Raw genomic sequence first — 24,130 nt, forward strand, 5'->3', positions numbered from 1 at the left:
GAATGGATGCATCCTGCTCTTGGCAGAGAGTGGGCTGGCAAGGGCCTTGAAGGTGATCTGGTAACTGAAGTGTGCCTGCACATCTCTTGCTTTTTGAAGGGGATGCATGGTCTTGAGTTTTTCATAATCTAAATTTGACCAATTTGATTTTCTTGCAAAACACAGAGGGTGATGGACAGATGTGTCCTTTCATGTCACGGTTTGTTCAGTTTCAGAACCGTTTAAGGATCTTTCACCTCCCTGCTGTGCCAGATATTCATTCATTGTCAACCGTTTCCTGTTGCAAGAGATTATTACCCTTTCCTCCCCCAGTGCTAATTTAAACCGGATGGTTACACAGATCTGATTTAGACAACACAAAACATTAAATCAGCTCCCTTGATGAAGTTGAGAACAAGTGAGATAAGGGACCTTCAGTAACAGAGGTTGTTTAAAAAGTTTCCTAATGTAAGACTGCACTCCTAAAACCACAAGCTTTTGGAAAATCAATTAAACTTGTGCTTCTAAATCATGGAGCTGTTGCAAGTGTCAGCATGGTGCATGATTCTGTTCCCCTAGTACAGTGGAAACAGCCCATTAAGTGCTACATAAACACAGTGGGGACATGAACTTCGGCAGAATTAGTTGCCTGATTTTTCAGCTGAGGTTAGTATTCAGCAGCTTCTGTTGCAGTGATTGCTGGAGGGCTTTCATCAGGCTCTGGGATGCAAACATCTCCAGGGTAATGAAGACTTGTAAAGATCCTGTGTGGTCCTTGAAGTGTATCAAAAACAGTTACAGGGAGCTCAGCCAAAAGTCTTAGAATCACAGATCCAAAAGGAATGAATTAATGAAATCCTCTTTCACATCCTACAGTGTGTCTTGGAGAACAGATTTGTATTCTGAATTTCTGATTTCTGAAAAGCATGTCCCCATTTTTGTCCTTTACCAAAATACCACTAGTCATCCCTTCTGAGTAATGCAGCCTAACATCACCTCAGGTAATTGTCCTGTCATAACATCATGCCTCTTTGTGAGGTCACATCACAGTGACAGGGATGCACCTCTGTTTCATTCATTGCATTTAGGTGTATGTTGTAGCTGAGGAAGTGAAACTGTGCAAAGGAGCCTTGGATATTTATTTTCCTTGACAGCATTCATGTTGGATTTGTTTAAACTGCAATATAAAACAAAAGTTTTCAGCATATGCTATTATCTGAATGCCTTTCAGCTTTGTTCCTAATGATCAAATAAAATGTTAGATCAGGAGGACATATTCTCAGCTCATTAAATCTGTCAGTGTTGATAGAAGCGACTACTCTAGTAACTACCACCATCTGAGAATATGGCCCAGAACGTAGCAATTACTTCTGTAGATGGAAAAGGCAGCATTAGGCAAATAAAAATCTGGTATAAATAGAAGTAATTTGTTTTGTTTTCAAGATCACAACAGTGTAAACTTAAAACAGGGTAGTTTTTGACCCAGATATTTTATCTTCTACAACTAACTCCATGATACAGTGCAGAAGACCATGCAGTAATTGCAGTGTTTTGCTGCTGACCAGATACAATGGAGGTTATGTTTGGGAGAGCAGTGTGGTGTACATGGAATTTATGAGGCACTACTTTGTAAAGTAGCTTGTCTGATCAAAACTCCCTTTAAGATTTTTCTGTCCATGCTCTGTCAACTTACTGTCCTTGCCACGTTTTTACATTCCATTTGCCAGCTTCTGCCTCAGCCTTGTTCACTTAAGCCAACCTAGGTCTTAGAACATGATCATACAACAGCTGCTGTCAAAAGTCTTGTCAGAAGTGCTAATTCTACCTTCCTTAGTTTTGCCTAGGTTTAAGGAATGTTAGAAAGGAAGATGTCTTTTGTGACCCTCTAGTGTCCACAGTCTCCTCTCTGTGTTCCCTTAACCTGATCCCACAAGCTGTTTGCACTAATACAATAGAAGGGATTCTCCTGCAGAGCATGAAACTTTTACTCTTCCATTTCCTGACACAACTTTAAGTGTGTTATACGTTGTCAGCTAGCTATCCTTGCCAGCCTGGGAATTTTCATTTTCCTGATTATTGCAATGCTCACCAGAACAACAAAATTGGAATGTCTTTGTCAATCAGCCTCCTCCACTTTTGTTTTGGTTTAGGTTTTTACACAGTTTTCTGTGCCTCCTCTGACCAGCTGCAAGCAGGCACCCGCTCCATCTTTATAGAGGGACGAAGACATGAACGTAAAAAAAAGTAATTAAGTAAATAAAGCATAAGCGTGTAACTAAATCCTGTAAATTAGTGGTATTTCTGTATTTATCTCACAGTTAGAGATCAGCAGTCCCTGTGTACATTTCTGAAATATAGCTCTAGCTTCTCTTGTGCTCTCATCCATGTTTTTTTCTAAACCAGGCACTCTTAACAATTTCCTGGTTCATGTTTGAGAAGGTGGGTCTTCTGGAGCCAACTAGATATTTCCTAGTCAGTAATAATTTAGTTTTTCTTTTAAAACACCTTGTCTCTCCCTCATTTCTTGTTTATTTTCTAACTGCCTCCTTTTGCTTTCACTCTGCATATTTAGGCCAAGTTGAATTAAATAGCTGAATTGAGTTACTAAGAATTCACAAAGTTTATACACACCACACCTTATTTGCCACAACCCATATTCTCTAATTAATTAGAATCTAACTTGTGATTTTAGAGATTGTTTGCTTTTAAAACCTTGTCTCTCTCATCCCATGACCTGCTGTAGGCACACTAACCATCAGCAGTTATCCTTCAGAATTCCACCAAGCCTCTAACCCCTAGTGTGCTGAGCACCATCTGCTCTTTCCATGTGCCTTTCTACTGATACCAAAATAATTTCCATCTGAGTGCTCTGTGCTTTGCAGGAATAAAAACCTTTCGAGCTGCTGCATCTAAAGTAGATTTACCTTCAATCACCATTTATTAAATCTCTGTCCATTAAAAACCATAGCTTGCAGAAGCTTCATGCATTAAGCCTGATTATAGAGTCAGTCGAGAAGAGGGAGGGGCACAGCAGTTTATATCAGTGTATTGCCTTGTTTTTCTACTTGTCTAGCTGGCTGGTAACATTTGTGACAGGGTGTGTATCAGAACAGGACTCTGATTTGGCTTTGATTTTGTTTTATGCATCTGTCACTTTATTTAAGCTGTAACTTAACGATGGTTTCTGGAAAAAAACCTGCTCAGACTATGTGACTAAAACCAGAGTTTTCTTTGGTGCTGAGGTACTAGGTCCGTTATGGAGAGTAGGGGCCAGGGTACTAAGAAAGGAAGAGGAGGAAAGTTTACAGGTTCCTTACGGAGGATGAGTGGCTCCTTCAAACGCACTTCATTTAAGGGCTCAGCATCTGGATCACAAAGGGTAAGTCTGCAGTTATCCAGATAGTACAATGTGAGGGAAACAGCTGGATACAGTTTGCTGCTTTTTTTCCCCCTTTATTAATAGCTGGGACCAAATAAGAGCAGTTCTTTTTCCCTCTGTGCTCTTTTACTTGGAGGTTTCAGTCATATTCATTCCACTGGTTCTGGCAGTGAGCCTGACTCCTGTTAGAGGAGTTCTTTCACAAGGGCACTGTCTTTAAGGATCTTTTGGACAAATATCACCAAAGAGGACTAGCCTGTAGTTTTTCCCATCTGTAGCCAAAATGATATTTTGACAGTTATTGATATCTAGTGTTCATGCCCATTTTAGATATAATGAATGAGAAGAGTGATAGGATGTATAGAGGATTTTGATGTGATGAATGTCTATGGCAGACAGATTCTATGAGATACAGTTTGTGGTTAGATCATCTGTGTGCAGTACATGAATGAAAAAGACAAGGAGAGAAAGAAGACATGAGGTGATTGCTTAGTAATGTCTTAAGTGCACTCTGTTGTCATAAGGTTGTATGTTGTAGATTAATATTAGGAACTTATTTCTTAATTCAGTATTCACCTGTGAAGAGAATTTGCATAAATCTATTGTCCATGGTTTGATAGATTAATTTGGAACACAGACTAACTTCTGCTCAGCATTACTTAGATACCAGCTCAACTGACCTGTCTAGAACTGACTCAATTAAAACAATGAGAAATAGTTTTTGTCTTCTTCCAACTCCTCTCTTACCTCTAATTTCTGTTGGTCCTCACAATATTAGACAGACAGATTCTCATTAAAGGGGTGAAAGAAGTCTCAGAGAAAAGATTGTCTGGCACCATCTTGCAGGAAATGAGTCATTGACACAAAGATAACTAAGTACGTTTTAAAATGTTTCCTTCTTAAAAAGGGTTGTTCTATACCGTGTGATATATTGGTCGGTTATCTGGGAATGCAAGAAAGAGCATGTCTAGGTTTGTGGGACTCCTTCAGCAGAGGTTGATGGCTGTGGGCCATCATCGGCTGAATGGCAAGGAGGTTGGATATTAAAATGTCAGCTAGTACTTAGCAACAGTTTAACTTTGTGTGTATTTTCCCCTTACTTGCACAGTTGCTTCTTAAGTGGTTGTGTCTGAATAGTGTGAAAAAACAGTCTGTCCTTCCATTTAATGAAGAACTGTGTGTTGTTTGCTTTGTCAACCAAATGACTGTTTGAAGATAAGCAGTAGTTTCATAGGCTGGTAGTATTAACTTTATTTATTGAATAATACAGAGAAACAACGATAAAGGAAGTTAAAAAGAAGGATTCCCCCTTTGAATACTGTATTCTATACCTCGGCTTACTTAAATGTGACAAGTCAGGACAGGAGATCCGTAATGCAGGCATAGTGCCCCAGCGCAGTCAGCTTTTCTTTCTTTTTATTTAATGTTCCCAAGCCTATCTTGATACTGCAAAGTGTACAGAATTTCACTTCCTGAATGGAATAAAGTCGAATACGCAGGTGAAACTTGTTTAATCCCTTCCCACTAATTCCACAGGAAAAACTAGTCAGGTGAAGGTAGAAGGAACACAGTACAGATTTTTTTTTTTCTTAGCAAGGTTCATCTTCTGATTATAAAATTGTTGCCTTTTGAAAGCTGTATGTTCCCTTCATGGGTTGCTTGTTTTAGTCTTCCTAATTCTTTTGGTGTTTATTTGTTTTAATGCTGAATTTGTGAAGAAAAACATTAGCTTTCATGAGAAAAATATTGTTGTGGAGTTGATTTTAGAAATAGATTTTTAGGCTTATGTAGTAGGCTGGGCTTGCTACTTCTGAGAACTTATTTTGGTTGGCTCTGTAAGGTTAGCTGTCAGCATACAGGCAAGTAGAATTGAAAGTCTCTGGGAGTCAGGATATCTTGAGGCAGGAAATCTGGGCCCTGTTGTGCTTGAGAATGTTTGGTATTGAATGTAAAGTTTTGGTAATACCACTGAAAACAGGGATAGAAACTAGTCTTGAATGTGTGTGTTTTATGGGGGTGCAGTCCTTTAGGATATTTTTTGAAAACCTAAGCAGGAAATAATTCAAGCCATGTGATGTAGCTAAGCATAGAGATTTATAATGAAAATTTCAGCTACCACTAATCTTTTTTTTCCATTTTACCACTCTCACAGACCTTTTCCTGAGTAATGTGTAACAGTGTGTGGTCCTTGCCCATGACTTTGACTCATGATTTTTACAGCAGTAGTGGTAAATAGCAAGAGGAATTAAAAGAGACAAGTATCTCTGATCAACTCTCTCCTCTGCTCAGCTTTCCAACACATACTCCTGATTTGGACAGCTGTGCTCTAGAGGAAGATGACATTTTACTTCTTGAGCAGTTTTACAAAAACACCTGTGGCTGCTTCCTCTGCAATTAAAGGTATTATTCTCTACCTCAACAGGGAATGCATATGAAACCTATAGTGTTTGAGAAAAGGCATGTGCTCTCGTGTGTGCACACTTACATCTGTGGTTTGCTTTGTTTTTTTTGTAAACATCTCAGTTTATTACAAAAGGGAGCAGCTTATCTGGCTGTGAATCACTGGTCTGTCATTCCCACTAATAGGAATTACTTCAAATTACTTACGTAGTTCCAAACAATGCTTTCATCTGTTTACTTTCTCCATTGGCTTGATCTAAATATCTTTAAGATGTACCTACTATGAATCATTTTCAGTTTCTCTGAAGAGAAAGCCATTATCTTGGAACAGTTTTTCTCTATTATTATTGTTTATTATTGTTATTTCTGTTTGCCTATAATTCTTCTGCATTTTTAAATGCTCTGCGATTATCTGTATAAAGATATACTCAGTACAAGCCTTCCAGATGCACAGATTTAAGTTTTTATAGAGACACTAATATATTTTAAATTGCTTTATTGCTTGCATTACTGTCTTCCTCCTGGCTATGTAGTGCAAGAAAGAACAGCAGAATTGGCCTAAAAGAGGGTAGATTTAGATTAGACATTACAAATAAATTCTACACAGTGAGGGTGGTGAGGCATTGGCACAGGGTGTCCAGAGGAGTTGTGGCTGCCCCATCTCTGGGAGTGACCAAGGCCAGATTGGATGGGGCTTTGAGCTTCCATGGATTACAAAGGTAGAAAAGTTGTTGGACTTTTAGACTATGGCAAATAACTTGCCCTGTGTTTTGTAAATGACCAGAGAAACCAGAGAAAATATGGGAAAGGATGAATACATTCTCTAATGGATCAGAGTAAATTTATCTTCTAGACAGAAAAATGATTTTGTCTCCTCTTCAGGTTACTGTTTTGATCTGCCTTACTGTTTTTTAATGAAGCTTAAAAATTTGTATAAAAATTCCTTGACGTTAATTGCAGTTGTTAATCTTAAATTGTATGCTTTGTGTACTTGCTTATGGTAATGCTAAACTTCAAAGAGGGAAAAAAAACCCCACGATCAACAGGATTAATTTATCATAGAATCACAGAACGCCAGGTTGGAAGGGACCTCAAGGAACATATGATCCAACCCTTCTAGGTACCTGTATAGTTTATATGACATGGTTAATTTATTTTCTGCCCTATAGTATTTGTCAAGATGCTGTGCTTTTCTTCAAGCTACTATACGTACCTTTTGATGGTTTATAAAATATTAGCTCACAGATTCTTTTTGGAACAGTTATCTGCTACTGGTTAATATTATAGCTATGATTAGGTTATTTGGTAGCAGTAAAATAATTTCCATACACATTCCTTTTGAGGGTTTCAAATATATAAATATATTTTCCAAAAAAATTTCAACTGTGATTAAGAAATTCTCTTTGTGCAAACATGTTGGCCATTGTCTCAGTGGATCAAGATAACACTGCTTTGTTTTTTTGAGTTTGAGGAGTCAGTTGAGTAATGGAAGAGAGAAAATAACTTACCACTAACAATTTTCTTCCCTCTAAGTACAGCAGAGCAGGTTCTGTATCTTCCTTAATTCTCAAAAAATATTGGGGGAATAATATCAGAGGTAGACTTTCATGGCCCTAAAGAAAAATAGAGGCAGTCTTGTGTTTGGAGAACAGCCCAGCAGGATATCCATTGCCCCTTTTCAAACCAACAAAAACTGCTTAGCAGCATGTGATCTCTGGTACAGACACCCAAACCTAGAGGCAGCAGCACAGCCTCTTCTCTTCTGCTTAATGAAAGAAGAGGATGTCAAATTAGAAAAATCTGTGGTTATGACACAGGAATTGGTACTGAAGCTGCATTCTTAAGAGATACTGAAAAATGTTGTAGTTTAGTATATGAATTTGTTCAGTTTTGACAAATCTTTCCTGCTTACAAATGCTATTTTTTAAAGAGCATTCTACTGCCTCTTTTACTGAGCTGCCTTGCTGAATCAACACTGAATCAGTTTAGTGTTGATTTGGTATCTTAATGTCCTTCAACAAACTGGGTAAGAACATTGTGAAAAACAGTCCGTGATACAGTATGTGTTAGACAGTACCAGCTGATCTGAATAGAAGTTGAAAGTAAATCCTTTAACCCTCTAAGCAGGATGCACAATCGGCCAAGTGAATTTTAAGGCTTTTGTTTTGCTGTGACACACCATCCAAAGAAAGGATATCAGTATAGTAGAGGATTTATTCTATTTGGAATGTAGAACTAAATTGTTGTCCTTGGCACATCCATGACATCTTTCTTGCCGTTGCGTAAGTTTCTTCTCAAGCAGACATTGCAGGGTATGGCTTCTAGGAATCCCTTTATTGTCAGAAATTGTTCATATGGAGTTGAGTCTATACAGTGTAGCTATGAGTCACCCCACATAGCCAGGCACGTGGCAGTGCACTAAGCACCTTCTCTACAAGTCAATACACTGAAATATCCAGCAGATGGTGTTTGAATATGATGAGTAATATGTGATCTGTAGCATGAAGGGAAGGTTACCACAAAGGCATGGAAGCTTACTGTTCACAGTAGGGTGTAGGCATGAAATCAAAGACAAGACTTCTTGCACTGTATAGCTGTTAAAGCCTCATGTATCTGTAACCAAAACACCACTTGTGTACAACTGTTTTGTCATGGTGGCTCCCAGCAATGAGAATGTTGTGAGTTCTGTGGGAGCTTTTTGACATTCTTAGTGTGTTCGACCCCAAATTTTTGAACTGCTGATAGCTATTACTTGTAAGGAACATGCATATATCTCGTCCTGCTGGACACTCTGCATTTGCTGTAGTGCGAGTTTCTTCAAATTGTGGGTTTTATGCAGTATTTTCCCAAACATACAGGGCAAAAACTGTGGCAGACTAAAGGAAGAGTGAGAAAGCACTGAAAAAAGAGCCATTTCATAGGCAGTTTGGTGGATCAGCAGTTCAAATTCAGTTTCGTTTCCCTCTGTTTCCTTTTCTGTTAGTTGTCATGTCCACTTCACAGGAAGTTTTCTGTTGTATATGTGTCCCGGTCTCTAGTGCAACTTCTGCAAGCTACACTGATTGAGAATTTAGAAAAGCTGGAGCTAATCTGTGGTGTTGAAATTGTTCATGCAAACCCCCCTCATGGCTGCCAGACATCAGTTTGCTCTTGGTGTTGATGCCTTCAATAAAGATGCTTATTGTGAACGTGGAAAATAACCCAAACGTTTGCTATCCAAAGGACTGGAAATTACTCCTAATTAAGTGTAAAAATGGCTGTTTTTTCTCATAGTTAATTCCTCACTCACGATTTCAGAGCTAGCTAGGTAGGAGGGAAGGGAAGAAACCAGAAAAAAACTCACAACTGTTAATTTAAATAAAAAGCAAGCAATGAGATAAACTGCTTAAAAGCTTATATTTGGACACCAGTTATACCTCCTACTATTTACATTGTCTTTATCTTGTTAGTACCTCTGTCTCCCCTGTACTTTTGCCAGTTGTTAACAGGCAAATTGACATGAAGCAGCAGAAGTGTCACTGAAGGATTGGCCACCTACCTGGTTTGGAGATGGGAGAAGTCCTGTAGACATTAGTAGGGTGGAATGGGAAAACCAGTTTGTTCTGGGAGGCAGGATGAAAAGGAGAGTGAAACAGCAGAATTTTAATGTACATCCAAACATCAAACCCAATGTTATATAAATAACAGCTGGTTCATCATCAGATGAAGATGAGGATGAGCTGAAGCACAGCAGGTTGCCCAGGGAGAATATGAGCAGACTGAGAAAAAGCAGGCACTGAAGGACTGTTGCAAATCTGGGGAGACAGAAAGGGCATTGGCTGCTGAGAAGATGCTGTGTAAATTGCAAGGAAGAATGGGAGAACAGTGAATCATGCAACCTTTGAGTGAAGAGCTGCTTCTTCCATCAGTTAGGCTATGCTCTAAAACTTATACACATGTAATCTATAAAATCCATCTAAAGTTCAAATGAGAAAAAACAAAGGTACCCTGATGAATACTTGCCACATAATTAGAGAATAATCTTGCGATTGGCAAAATAAAGAAACTGCACGTATGGAGAATATAGATTTTCTGTAGCTATGACAACTGATTTTGCTAACGCAGCTCCTATAGCTCATTCAAAACTCAAGAAACTGATTAGAAGCTTATTTTTAATGGTAATCTCATAATCTTTAATTGATAATTCTGGCCTTTTCTGACAGTAATTGTACTTTTTCCAAAGAATGTGATATTTTTTGTGATTTGGTAGGAATTTCTCTTAGAGTCTGCAGATGCAGTTGTCTATGAAGTTTATCCAACATTTGTTTTGTTAAAATTCTGTTATAATCCTAAATATTACTCATTAAGGTTCCATGGACTAGATCATATTAGCTGTTTTCAACTGGATACATTCCTTTCTACGGAAGATAGGAAGTAAGAGAATATTCAGTATCACTATAAAAGATTGCTATAAAAGCAATTTTATACAGTCACAGTAAAAGTTAACTAATCAACTGATGACAGTGACCATGCCTCTTATAAACAATGGTCTTAGAATTGAAGGATGAAGTTGAATGTGATTACACCACATAGTTGCTACCTCCTTTTCTTCAACCTCTTTATGAGGATGTATTGAAGAACAGTAATGCCATGTGTGATGTCCTTTTGGAAATTACATGAAAAGGCAGCCTTGTTCTATAAAGATTAATCTCTAGTAATAGCACAGTAAAAGATGTAACAGCTGGTATGGATAAATATTCCTTAATATCTGCTTTCATGTGATTAATAGCTGAATGAATAGCTTAAGCCTCTACCAGTGAAAAGCAAGCAGTGGTTACTAAACTCTACTAAACGTATTGGTTGTATTATTTTTTTTAAACAAAATAGGCATTTCAGTGTGTCTCCTTTTTCACTTCCAGAGCTCCTAGTTGATAATAATTTTTCTCCTTCCAAATTTTTTGTCACAGTTTGTGTATTGCAATTTTTTGGTATTACTATTTTGCACAAAAAAGGGAAGAAGTAAGTTGTACAGGGGTTCATCCTCTCTTGTTTCTAATACACAGTATCCAAGAGTATTTGTAATAGATTTCAGCAGTAAATAACTAACTTCTATGTTGGTTTATTAATTAATGTGTTTTACAGAGATTGACAGATGAAGAGGAATGCATTAGGTTTTGTCTTGGTGTTCACATTAAACATAAACCTTTGTTCAATTCTACATTGTAGGTAGTGATTTTTAAATTACGTTTTTACAAAAGCAAAATCTTAATCAGTTTGGAATTGAGGAGCAAAGGGTAAATTCCAAAGCTTTTAAAAAGATTTAATCAGCATGTGATTAGCTGAATCAGTGTTCATAGCCCAGGGTGTGCTGTTTTGAAATTGCCTCTTAATCGCTTAATATTTTACCTAGGTTTTATTGAAGTTTGAGTCCCCCAGATATTTTTCAATTATAGACGTGAATTTGTTCATAAAACTGAAGATTGAAAATCCAGATGGGAATTGGATGTGCTGCTCATGAGCTGACAAGCTTTTTCCATTTAATGTCTTATTAAATTCAGACACAAGTGTGCAAATATAAGAGCAGCTGTGCTGGGTCAGATCAGAAATGTGTTCCTCAGTACTGTAACACCATAGTCTAGGGAGTGCTGTAGAAACAAAGGGAACATGTATTTGTTATCCCTCAGAGTTTGCTCCTGTCCAGCCATAATTAAGGTAGGGATTGTCTGGACCAGAGCTAATACTGGAGGGTTTTTATGTGAAATTATGCTATTACCTTTTAGTCTCTGCAGTATCCTTCTTTAAGGAGTTTTACAGCTTCACTGGAAGTTGTATGAAAGCATGGAAGCCAGCTTGAGCTCATTGGCTTTGGAAAACAGTCTTCTATGTTTGGGGAAGATTTCTTTAATATGATACTTTGTATCCCAAGTTGAGAGTCTTTTAATTTTGCTGTTGAATTTTATACCTGTTTTGGTATTTGGGTCTAATTTTACTTCACAATTTTGTTGCACCTTCCTTAAAAAATCCTTATTGTTCTCATTCCCAGAATTGTACCAGACATGTTTTTGTTTGGGTTTGTTAGGCATAGGTTTGAACAGACGGCTTAAAAGGTGAAAAATCAGTGTGTTTTCCTAAATTATTAGCTCTGAGTGTTGAAACACTGATGTGATGGCAAGTCTTCATCAAACATTACTATGGCTGGCTACTTAGCAGTATGAATTCATCCTAGAGAATCCCGGACTCTTGTATCAGCCTTCTGTCTTCAGAATAGTTACTTTACTGGAGAGATGCCTTTATCTTCTCAGAAGGATGTTGGCATCAAGTAGCACTACTTTTTGTTCTAAAGGTAGCCCTGCCATTAACTACTTTCTGCTTGTAGATCTTCTGGCAAACCAAAAGGCAGGGAGGAGGAGAATCCTTGTAGGACCCAGGGGTAGCCTAATCTCACCTGAAAGTATTTTTTGGTTTACACATATACACAACAACGTTCTCCATAGTTCAGGCAGGACTGATGTTCTTAAACATGCCTACAATAATCCTGACAACTTTAAATCATGGTGTAGGGGGGAAACCATGTATATACAATTAAGCATGGTGCTCCCGAGCTGACATTGATGGGTTTATCTGTCAGGTCAATATTTAGGTATCCTGCTTGAATAAGGACTGGAGCCTCTAATTTGTTCCTGCAAATTGTATTGGAACAAGTTCTCATTACAAGGAGAACTCTTCATGGAATTACAATTGCTGTATGCCAAGATAGGATTTAGTTAGTAGTACAACCTCTCCTGGTGTATTTCCAGCCTTACATGAGGTAAATGACAGTAGAACAGAATAAGCAAGTATCACCTTCCTAAGAACTTCCTGACCTTCATCAAATTAATTGCTTTGTCTTCTTTAAATAGTCAGATGCACTTGGATTAATCAACCACTAGATAGAGCTATGCTGTATAGAAAGGACCTCACAATGGGGCCTTATGCTGAAATTGATATTTTCCCTAGTAGTGAGCCAAACTGAGGACCAGTTGCTGCATAAGGCAGATATGACAGGAAGAGTTCTGCCTCCAAAATACAATAAAATCCCAACCTGCCAAAACGGGTATTGGTGATATCCTGTAGCTTTCAGGTATAGCACAAACATTGACTGTACAGATTATTCCATGGTTATTCTGGCGGAGTGCCTTGGCCATGAACAGAAGGAAACACATCTGAGTATTTCTTAATGACATGTTCAGTTCTTGGCTGTCATTGAAATAGTTCAAAAGTGCAGGATTGGAGCCTACTCAGTGGTATATGTCTTGCAGCAATGAGGCCATAATAATGAAATTATTTTCTAGAAATTTCAGTATTTAGTTTTTCTATTTTCACTTTTTAATTTTCTGTGGCTGAATTAAGCAAAGATTCCTCAATAGATACTTTATCAGACTCAAGCAAAATTTTTAATAGCCAGTATTATGAGTAAGAGTATTTGATTCCATTTTGTTCCCGATAGTTGCCAATAAAATGGCACTCAGCCTGATGGTTGAGTGGATTTGTGATTCTTTCCAAGGATTAGCCATGGATTAGTGAAGTACAGCTGGTATGTTTCTCATGCCAAGTGGTTTTGGCACTTCTTTTTTTTTTTTTTTCATTTTAATGTCCTTCTCTAAATAAATCCTGTCTCTTTTTCTGCCCCTTTTCTGGGAATTTTTTTATTGTTCAGTAGCAAACTTAATCTCTGATGAAACTGCATGTTAATGAGACTGAGCAAACAGGCATTGCTCAAATTACTTTTTACCAGAGAGGGAGTTTAAAGAAATGTTCTTAGTTTGGTTTAACAAGTAAAAAATGATTCTTACTTAAGGAGTCTGACTCAGTGATGAGGGAAGCTAGGTTTAAAAGCTACTGCTCTAAAATGCTAAAGATCTTTACATGTAGATGGTATATAATAGTGGGTTCTAGAAATACAGAATTCATAAGGCTTCTGGCTAACAAAGCTGTCTCCAGTTATAGTGCCACTCTGGTACCAACCACAGCTGTAATGCTTTCACTCCAGCTCAGGACCCGTGTTCCATATCCACCTTTCATTTAAAGTTGCAGACTAGAAAGTTTAATATTTCTACCATCATGTAGAGAGTGATGAGTTTCTGACCGTCTTGTAATACAACTTTTAAGTATGTAAGGTTTTGTAGTAGTGTTCTTTTTTATTTGGTTTTATTTTACTACCTCCCATAGTTACAAGCTGATCTACCTTCCCTGCTGTCAAAGCTGGTACCAACCAGAGTAAATTCTGAAAGTTGCCTCCTGGCCTGGCTATTAAAGCTTAACCCAGCAATCCCTGCTGTGTTTGGCACATGGCAAATCCCTTTTCACCTAGCAGGACAAAGCATTCAGGGTAGAAGATGAAAACAGAGTTATAAATTCATGGCTTTGTATTTCCTTGCAACTTTAGAAATGCAGTCCAGTCTCTTCTACATCAGTGGTAGGTACAAAAATCATTCTGATACATGAAGCAGTGCTGCTAATATTCTCTGTTACATAATTTCTTCTTATTCTTGATTAATATAACTGCACTGTGCTTTTAATGATTTATAGCTTCTAACACCAGTATTTTTCAAAACAGGTAGTTGCATCTAGCCTTTTAAGTCCATGTAGAGGAACCTGTTAAAAAATCTTGGTATAGGAAGCTGTGAATTGTTCAAACCTCCCACTTAGTGGGAAGTCAGTAGTACTTTTAAAAAGCTCTGCTGGTCTGGAAACTGAGTGTGTTTATTTGGCAACTTAAAACTTTTTCTATCAAAAAACATGTTCCGTATCTCCTTAGAATGGATTAGATTTTCTGTCATTTTAAGGTTCATTTTTCCATTAATTAGAAATTTATAATCATGAATTTAGGAAAGGATTTAATTTCATAGCACATCTTTAAATACAGTAACTTCTATTCCAGCTTTCTATGTCTGTTAGGTTTGCCTAGTTTCCTCACAGCACTAGTCAATGCTTAAAGCATCAAATATTCATGATTTTGCTCCCTGTGTAAAAAACATGACCAAAGAATAGCAGCAGCCCCAACCTATAAGCAAAGAATTGTGCTTCAGTCATCTGAGTGATGACTCAACATCTTTATTTGCAGATTTTTCAGTCATGGTACTGTTCTTATAGGTAATAGTAGAAACTTCTGCAAACAACCCAAATGGACAGGCTGTTCTATAAATCCTTGGTCAGATGTATTTTGTTGTGTCTGCTCTGGTGCTAACAGGATCATAGGCTCCGTGGCTAGGTTCTTTCCACCAGCTGTGTTCTCTGCTAGTGACGCTAAAGGAAAACTAATGTCAGTTTTAATACAGAACTGAGATGAGGTTGCTCCATGTATGTAAAATCAGCCCAAAGCTGCAGCCATGAGCACATCAGCATTTTCTGCTGGAGTAATTGTCATCAGCATTCTCTTCTCCGAGTGACAAAAGTGAGTATTTGTAATGACCCTTTTTGCATTTAGAAGTAATGAATAGATTGGATGAATGATGAAAAATGCCAGTAACTCCTGGCAAGTATCTGCTAAAATATCTAGTAGGTGCTTTACAAGGTAATCTAAACCTGGTTCTCTGTGCAGACATCTACACACCATGAAGATTTCAGTAGAATTATTGAGTTACGTCTTTGAATCTTGGCTCCTGTTTGGATTAATTGCCAGTGGAAAGAATATGCATTTACTTTTAAGAGGTTCTCAATTGATATTTTTACACTGTTGCTGTTTCTGATACAAAGCATCTTTGTTGGAGAAGCACATTATGACATTTAAAGCTATTCACAAGAGAAGACTGAAGAGAAATATTAGAAATCCCACCTTTCTGTATTGAAAAAATGGAGGAGGTGTTTGGTCTCTGTAATAGCTGTGCAGCAGAGCACATTGAATTACTGTGCACTTTCATCAACTCTTGTTGTAGATTTGCATTCTGCTTCTGTTTTATTCAGTCTTGCATTTCAGTGCTTGAAATAATTGATCATAATCCTTGCCTTTTTGAAAGACTCATTTAACTTGTCGTCTGTAATTTTAAATCCAGCATATTGCTTTTTTACTTAAAAAAAACCCCAACAAAACCAAACCAACAAACCAAAACCACCAAAAAGACCCAACAAACCAAAACCCAAAGTCCTGAAAGCTTCATTGATCTTGTCCCTGACAAAACAAACCCATGCTGTTGTGCACAGGTTTGTTTACTGGTAGGCCTGAAACAGCATTAAGATAAAATTAAGCTTGCTGGCAGTATTTTAAATAACATGTCTGTTTCCTAGATGACACTTGTTTTAGAATGCTATTTTCTTTCCCCTGTACCCAACTTGAATGACTGCCGGGGGGAGAAGTAAATCTCATGCTAATGCTTTCTGCCAGTGAGCTGTAATTATGTAGTAATCAGTGTTTTGTGGAACTGCACATTCAGCAGAGTGGAGCAGTGCTGAGAGCGTGTCCTGAGAGCGTCCAGCTTAACTTGAGCTTTGCAACTAAAAGGCACAAATCATCTTACCTAATCCTTCATGGGAACTTCCAGCCTGCAAAGCCAATAAAGCACACTGATGCTCCCTGAAAAGGCATTTTTTATCTTTTGGTATAGTTGTAGTATACCTTTATGTTTTATACAGATGCCTGTCAGAAGTGTGAACAAAGGAATAAATGTAGTAAAGAGAGGTATACAAAACTTAAGGAAGAAATAAGCTTGGAAAATGGTGGCAAAGCACTTCAGAGAACCTTGAGATAAATAAAATGGGATGCATAGAAGTACACTTTGAAATCCTGTTTTTTTGCAGCTGCAAGATAAAGAGAGCCTTTGTCAGGCCTATCTACATGTATCGAGTATACAGGTATAGCAAGAAGCCAGTGTACAAAACTTGTACATGAGTCATACTAAAGAACATTCTAAATAGGCTCAGGTAGCAGAAAGTTTAGATCAATATTAGGCTTTTTCTCTCTTTTTTTCTTCCTTTTCATTTTCTTCTTTTCATTTCCCCTTCCCCTTTTTCCCTCAGAAAAGGGAGATAAATAACAGGAATGTTACAAACCTTCACTGAATGCACAAATGCCATAAGAATTAGTGTGACTGCACTAATGAAAACTGGTAAGTATAAGGTACAAAAAGAGTGAACCCACAAGCTCTCATATGAAAGGGAAAGCAAGCAGGAAAGCCATCTAAGAGAAGTTTTCTTGGGTTCCAGCCAAATAATATTAGTTACCTTAGAGAATCAAACTCCAAATAACTGCAGAGCCCTGCAGTTCTGTAAGTGTAACTTGTCATGGTATAGCTTTGATGAAATCTGAGAAACATCCAGTCTTAAAAGGCAGGCTAAGAAGGTTGATACACACTGTACATTCCAGCAGGATTATTACAGAACAGGTCTTGGAAAGCAGATAATGCCCCAGATTTCAGTCTACCATATGAAAGCAGGATACATGTGATTGCTACAGCTAGATTACTAAACAATTTCAACATGTTTTTAAAATGTGTGTGTAATACATTGCACATGTATGTTAATTTATAGATACAAGGTCTATATTTATGCTTTGTGCTTTACGGATAGAAAAAAGAAATGTCTCTGCCGTGGTAATCTCTCGGTATCAATAGCAGTGCATGATTGGAAGTAAATGGTTTTGAGCATGCATTTTGTCCTTGCATATCCTTATCACTCACATCCTCACATTAGAGGCAGGAGAGTACCAGACCTTTTCTTGGGCATCCGTCTCCCTTGTAATATCTTCAGATGAAATTGCAAGAGTCAGCATGGAAATAGGCACAGAGAAATGGTCAAGTCTTTGAATATAATACCTGTTAGAAAGTTTCTCATGAAACTCTGTTTACTACTTCTAAGTGTATTTTAAATTTAAGAACTTCTGTTTTCCTTTAAAGCTGTTTTCCCTGTTTAATGAACTTCTCTCCTACTCTAGGCAAGTCAGAAATGCAGTCTTGTGACGGGTTTGTCGGTAGCACTGAATGAACAGAAAAATTTGTTCTTCATACTTGCTTCTTTTTTCTTTTGCTAAGACTAAACTAATCTATATTAATTCATGAGAGAGAGTCTTCCATTGAGAATAATTCAATTTATTGCAAGCTATACATTTTTTCAATACCAATTTAAGTTAGTAAATGACCATTACATAATTAGAGCTATGTTAGAATGTTAAGCAATTCAAGATGTGTCTTTCAGGGCAATAAGAGAAATACCTTTCAACGGGGAGTTCTCTGTGTTTTTTTGCAAAGCGAATATATTACCTGAAGAGCTACCTGAGTAGAACTCAGTCACTGGATAACTCTTTTCAAGAGTTTTTCTGATTTGACTAAAACCAGCTCAGAAACCACATAAACACCTCGTAGTGTGAACAATTTTCTTCTGTTCGATTAAAAGCATATTTATCAGTTTTACGGCAGACTTCAAGCTTCATGGGGGTAATATTAATTTGCTATTAATGCTGTCAATTTTATTTAAATAACATTTATTTAGGCATTTTGTGTGTGTGTAAGAAAACTAAGTTAATAAGTCAATTGTCTCTCATTCTAAAATAAAAACCTGTACTTTTTTTTTCTAGAAAAATAATCAAACTGTGAGAGCAGTTTGGGTAGGTGAGTGTAAACATTACACTCATTTTAGCAGGAGGATGTTTGTGAATCAAATCTACTCATTCCTGTTTCCCTGGCTTTGGTTCACTGCGTGAAAAGGTCTAATGGGCTTGAACTGGATTCCTTGTAACTGGAAATGAAAGCAGGTGGTTCAGCCTGTAACATGCCTAGTGTACACTGGTTGCTGCTAGGTATTCAGTGCGTAGGGACTAGATTTAATCCAAGAAAATTCCTCTGAAATACATTCAGAAAGCCTTAGAGTACTGAGGAGTACAAAACATTCATGTAATTAAAAGCATCTCTTCCCTGTTTGAAGGGTATTATGGGAAGGTAAATTCCCCACTGAGCAATTTCTGTAGTGCTGGTCATGGCTAAGCGTGGCTCTAACTAACTGATTTTCATTCCAGGGAGGATGTTCAGTTTAAGAGAAAGATGGGCCTGTTGTTTTGGTTTTGGGTTTGTTGTTTGTTTTTGTTGTGTTTTTTTTTACTTCTAGTATTCTCTTTTAAGTTTTTCTAACAGCTTAATTAAACATTCTTCATAATTATGAGTAAAGACTCATTTTCACTTTGACCTTCATTTCCACTGGACCACTACAGGCATTTCTGCTTCTCTACCATATTAAGAACTGCAGAGATACTCAGAAAGGTAGGAATGGAGAACTATGACTACCAGTCTGAACATGCCTTCTTAATGAGTGATATGAAGAAGTAAGTACGACTTGTACTCACAGTTGCCTTTCAATGTTGAGTTAAAAGAAGAAGACTTAAGATGGCAGCCCTGTATGCTGAGAGGTGTGAAGCTTCTGAAAGTCTTGGTTCTGCAGGAATTGCTGTGCAGGAAGTGGCACTATTGGTGATGATGATGAGGGAATAAAGACATACCGAAGGCCATATCTGAAGGATGCACCTTCATGAACTCCCTTTTTCTATGTGTTGGCTCTAGATTGCCACAAAACTAGCACATAGGTACTACATATTCTTAGTGAGGCTAGGTGTATTCACAAGCAGTTGGGTTTTTTTTCTTCTTGTGAAGAAACAGATGTTGTTCTTCTCCTTCAGTCAATCCATGGTAATTGTTCTTTTGGTAGAGATGTCCTTTATTATAGTAAACATGATTTCTGAAGGCTAAAATAGGCTGTTCTATTTCCTGTGTAAAGACATCATGCAGGTTCCTGACTCTATTTCTTCTAACCTCTGAAGCATGCCTGGTAAGCAGCAGCCAGTGAAAATGTCAGAAATCTGAAAATTACTGTATTTGTAATGAAATGGAAATGGGAGAGCTAGAGCAAGGGGAGTACACTTACTGTTCTTCACATTAAAATATCATCACTGTCATTAGAGAGAGTGATACTTCACAAGATGAGATCTATTCCTTTGCTGGAAAGCAGTTCAGTTTCCATATCACTCTCAGTTGTTGTTCCAGTTCCAATGTTTAGATTTGCACCCATCCAGAAAACTACTATTGTACGTTGCCTCTACAGCAGGTAAATCTGTTAGTGGGTGCTGTGATGTTATATAACTGTCAAATCAGAAATGACAAAGTGATCTGCAGTTCATATCTTAGACCCATAGTGAGGCTTCAAGCAAGCCTCAGTTAATTGGACTCCATCCTTTGTAAATATTTTGCAGTAAAACCTGTGTGCTGAAGCAGCTTGGAGCTTACGCTGCTGCTCTGCCACCAACTACATTTCTTCTCCAGCTACCTTTGTGATGGTGCACAGGGCTGTATGTTGGTCCTGTGCACTTCTGTAGCAGACTGGTAGTAAAGCTTAAGCTCAGCATATTAATACATCCTTAGAATGGCAGTAAGCAGTAAGCTTACGTTGTTAATCTGTGCTTTTAGGTACCTGTTGATGGTGTAAAGGATCACCAAATACATTTTGTTACCACAGTCTTTCTAGGAGGTGATAAAGCTTGGGGCTGCCATATTTGCGACTTGCTTTCCCGTGTTAAAGAGAACTGGATAAGAGTATCCTGAACAGAATAATAGAGGATTGTCTATTATCAATTTAGAAACTGACTTGCAAACTCTAACTTTTCAAAGTGAAATAATGATATTGTAACCCATGTGTTTCTTTTAAGTTCTAGTCTGAGAAGAAGGTCAGAAATTCAAGTTTAAGGGGTGAAGTATGCACATACATCATATGGCATGTAATGGAATTGAGCATTTATTCAGCATTTGTTGAGTCACTGCCACATTTGTTAGCAGAGAAAATATATGCATTAAAACATACAACTAAATATACTAGGGAGAAAATTCCTAAGTTCTTTTTTGCAGTTGTGCAGCTGAAGATTCCTAAAACTAAATAAGATTTTGAGATTCCCTCCACCCCATCCTCTCTCCCCAGTAATTGTTTGAAGAATTACTAACTTAAGATTCTCTCCAGCAAGAGTATTTGCTACTTGCTGACATTTCTGTTTAAATTACTGACGGGAACATAATGCGCTTGACAAAGCTGGAAGCTGCAGTGTTTCATACTGTTTCAGGAACTTACTGTGGTTTTATTTTATCTTAACCCATGTATTGATCAGCAAGATCTGCATTTATAGCAGTAGATTTCTATTCAAATGTTCCACGATTTCCTATGAGCTCTTTGTCTTGGGAGTAAAACTAGCTTCACAAAAGTTTATGAGCAGGTAAAATAGCTGTTTACTGTATAAGGCTGAATGGGACAATCCATATCGATGCATTAAACTCTTCAGCTAAACACTGCTAGTGAAGCAGAGTATTTTCTCTACTGTAGAAGGCACCTTTTTATGCCTCTCTTGATACTGTGCATACTTAGATGCAGCCTTAGCTTTAAGCTCCTGAATTGTCCCATCAGCTTTGTTTGAACAACTTTCCATGTATATCATAGTTTTGTGGAAATCAGGAGGGACTATTAATGGCTATAAAATTAAGCACGTGTGTAAGCGTTTACAGAATCAAGAGCTGATCAGATGGCTTTGTGTTAAAAGCTGCGTGTGAGCAGTCCAGGTAGGAGAGGAATTCAGCTCCCCTGTGAAGGGAGGGAGGGGTGGCATGGGTCGGATTGGTATATTGCTGTCCTGAGTGATCAGCACTTTTTTCTCCTTTGTTGCAGCTCATCTTTGATGTCAGTTGTGCTAAGCAAAATACACAGTTCATTGCTGTTTTTTCTGTACAAAGTCCCCCTCAAACACAAAGAGAAGCAGGGCGGGAGGGAGAAGGGTGAAACATGCAGTTGCCACTTTTGCTAGGGGTAGTTTAAAATGTTTCCATGAGGGACAAATTAGTATTTACAGCACTTGACTGAATTACAAAACCACTTATCAGTGGGTGAAATCTTACAAAAAATAATTCATTTCCCTGGCACTTCTCACAGTATGGAACAGCCTTTCTGGCATTAGCATCAGATTAGAAAAAGCTGTTCTGCTTCAAAAATGCTCTCAAGTTCTAACCACTTGTTGAAGCTCTAGAGAAATGCTGCATATGAGTTCAGAGATAAACCTGGGCAGTAAAGAAGGCAATGACTTTGCTTAGTTATACATGTATGTCATTCAAAGAATTGCAGTGATAACATAATGAAGTTGAAAGAAACCATCAAATTTGTTTTACAATCCTGTCAACCTCATGCCCTGCATAAGAGGTATTATAGTTTTTACAGGAGCTTGCTGTTTTCAGTGAATTGCAGATGGAGAATATATACAAAGGAGGGAAGGAGGGAGTGGGACATGTATTTTACTGTTGCTGCACTCTGTGGTTTCATCAGATCCTTCTTAAGGTGCTGGGGATAACAGTCTGTACTTAAAACTAGACAGGTAATTCCATTGCACATTCAAACTTATCTTATGCAGAGATTATCACATTTCAGGAGATGTAGCTTGCTTCATAGGAATCAGATCAGATACTAAACCAATTCTCACCACTTTTGTTCATGGGTTATACTGTTAACAGTACTTTAAGTATTTTCAAGTTGTTGATTGTCTTAGCTTTTCAACACTCAGTATGCCTGGGTAGTTCTTGACTGGTACTAGGAAGATTTATGATAATTTTGTTACCAAACTATTTTTGCATTGGGGTTGCTTTTAGACTTTTATGAACTCGGTTTTATTGGAGCTATAGAGGCTACAGTCAGTGCTTTCTTTTAGCCCACAATGCAGTAAGGTAGGGACAGCCCTACCTTCTCTGTATCGCAGCCACCTCACCAGTATATTTTCCATATTGCTGTGAGACCTTGGGCTCAGACGGGCAAGGACTCAGGTGTTACTCCTGAGCAAAAATTAGTCACTTTGGCAATAATGTTCTGCCTTGGGTGTTTTGTCACTGACTTCAGTTCCTTGTTTGAGCTTCCCAGATCATTGCATGTAGACCTTTAATTTGTGCTCAGGTTGTGGTATTGTCCACAGATATATCTGGACCAAATGTTAGCTGCTGCCTCCAAACACAAAAGAGCAAAACCACAGCCAGAGGCATTTTGACTGTAGTTCAGTTATTCGGTCTTGCACAGTGATCATAGCCCAAGAAACTAAGATGCTCTTCCAATTTTTTGTCTCTGAATTTTTCAAATAGTCCATTTAGTTGCCATGAGCAATCCAGCCTTTAATCTTTGTCCATGCCTGACTGAATCTCAGCTAGCTTATTTTTCCTCATACACAGGTTGCTATCACATAATTTCTCATCTGTTCTGACATCCGTATCTGTGACATCTTTATTAACAATTATCACAAGTTTCAATAGTTCAGTAGGGTTGTATTTTGTGAAATCCCAGTCATCGGTTCAAGATTTAAATCAACTATGAAAAAATACAGAATTCTTTGAGCTGCAGTTTGTCTTGGTATGGTAACAGGCTTGGCATGTAAGTAGCATTTAGTTCCTCTCAAATGTTGAAACTTGGTTCTCAGGGGGATGTTGGTACTGGTTTTAGTGTTTCTCACACCCTTCCTTCTTCAGCATTTCTTTAATTATGTCACAATGTAATTATTTTTCACTCCTTTGTGACTCCTGCATTTATGTTTACTGGGCTATTTCAGATTTTGATTTGGTCTGATAATTACTTTGAGGAGGATGACAATATATTCCCTAAGTGTTTTGCATGTAGTCCAGCTTGGTTCCTACTTGTGTTCAGTTTCATATATAGTTTTGCAGAAAAAAATCTAAAACATAGCATCTTTTTATATTGCATTTTGACATTTCAAAGTTCAGCTCCCACATTTACCATCTATAACTTACTTTTGATATGTGAATGCACTAGTGTCTACATGACATGGCTTATTAGATCTTACAGAATGCTATACAAACAGTGAGGAAGAAGAAAATTAGGGCAAAAATATTTCTTTCATACTAGGTGAATTAATTGGCTTTTATTATGGGAGTAGTTTCAAAACTATGTTGTTTGTGTTGATTTCATTGATACAAACACCTTTGGGAGACATAAACAAACGCATCAGATCAGGGAACAGTAAAATGTATGAACTTTTTGTTGGAAAAATGCAATTAGCTACATTCATTAAGTGAGCTACCAAACATGCCAGATGAAGCTTGATCACTTGGAAAACCAGTTATCTTTACTGAGTTTTCAATTATTCATACATCAATATAACTGATTAGATATTAGATTAGGTATTAGATTTGCAGCAGTTGTCATAGAACCATAACAACTTGTTAATTTTTGAAGATAAGTTGTTTGCTATCCGTGAAGCAAGCATATTTTATTATGGTGGTGGGAGTAACAAGGGCATGTGTTGACAGTGAAGGATGCAAATAAAGCTTTTTTTGGCATGGCCTAATATTCCTATATTGTGTGTGAATATATTGTTTAAATGGATAAACCCAAATGCATCAGTTTTTCATTCCT

The 24,130-nt window shown here is 37.6% G+C and overlaps 1 protein-coding gene across 1 annotated transcript in view; it reads left to right on the forward strand.

Moving 5' to 3' along the window:
• Positions 1-3,235: 3,235 nt before the first annotated feature.
• Positions 3,236-24,130, forward strand: part of TRPM1 (transient receptor potential cation channel, subfamily M, member 1) — a 72,160-nt gene continuing 51,265 nt past the window's right edge. Inside the window, exon 1 of the mRNA XM_009994516.1 lies at positions 3,236-3,358. Within this exon, the coding sequence (XP_009992818.1) occupies positions 3,236-3,358 (123 nt within the window). The remainder of the gene's footprint in view (positions 3,359-24,130) is intronic.

The sequence above is a fragment of the Chaetura pelagica genome, unplaced genomic scaffold, assembly GCF_000747805.2.
Source record: "Chaetura pelagica isolate M959 unplaced genomic scaffold, ChaPel_1.0 scaffold222, whole genome shotgun sequence".
Taxonomy (NCBI): domain Eukaryota; kingdom Metazoa; phylum Chordata; class Aves; order Apodiformes; family Apodidae; genus Chaetura; species Chaetura pelagica.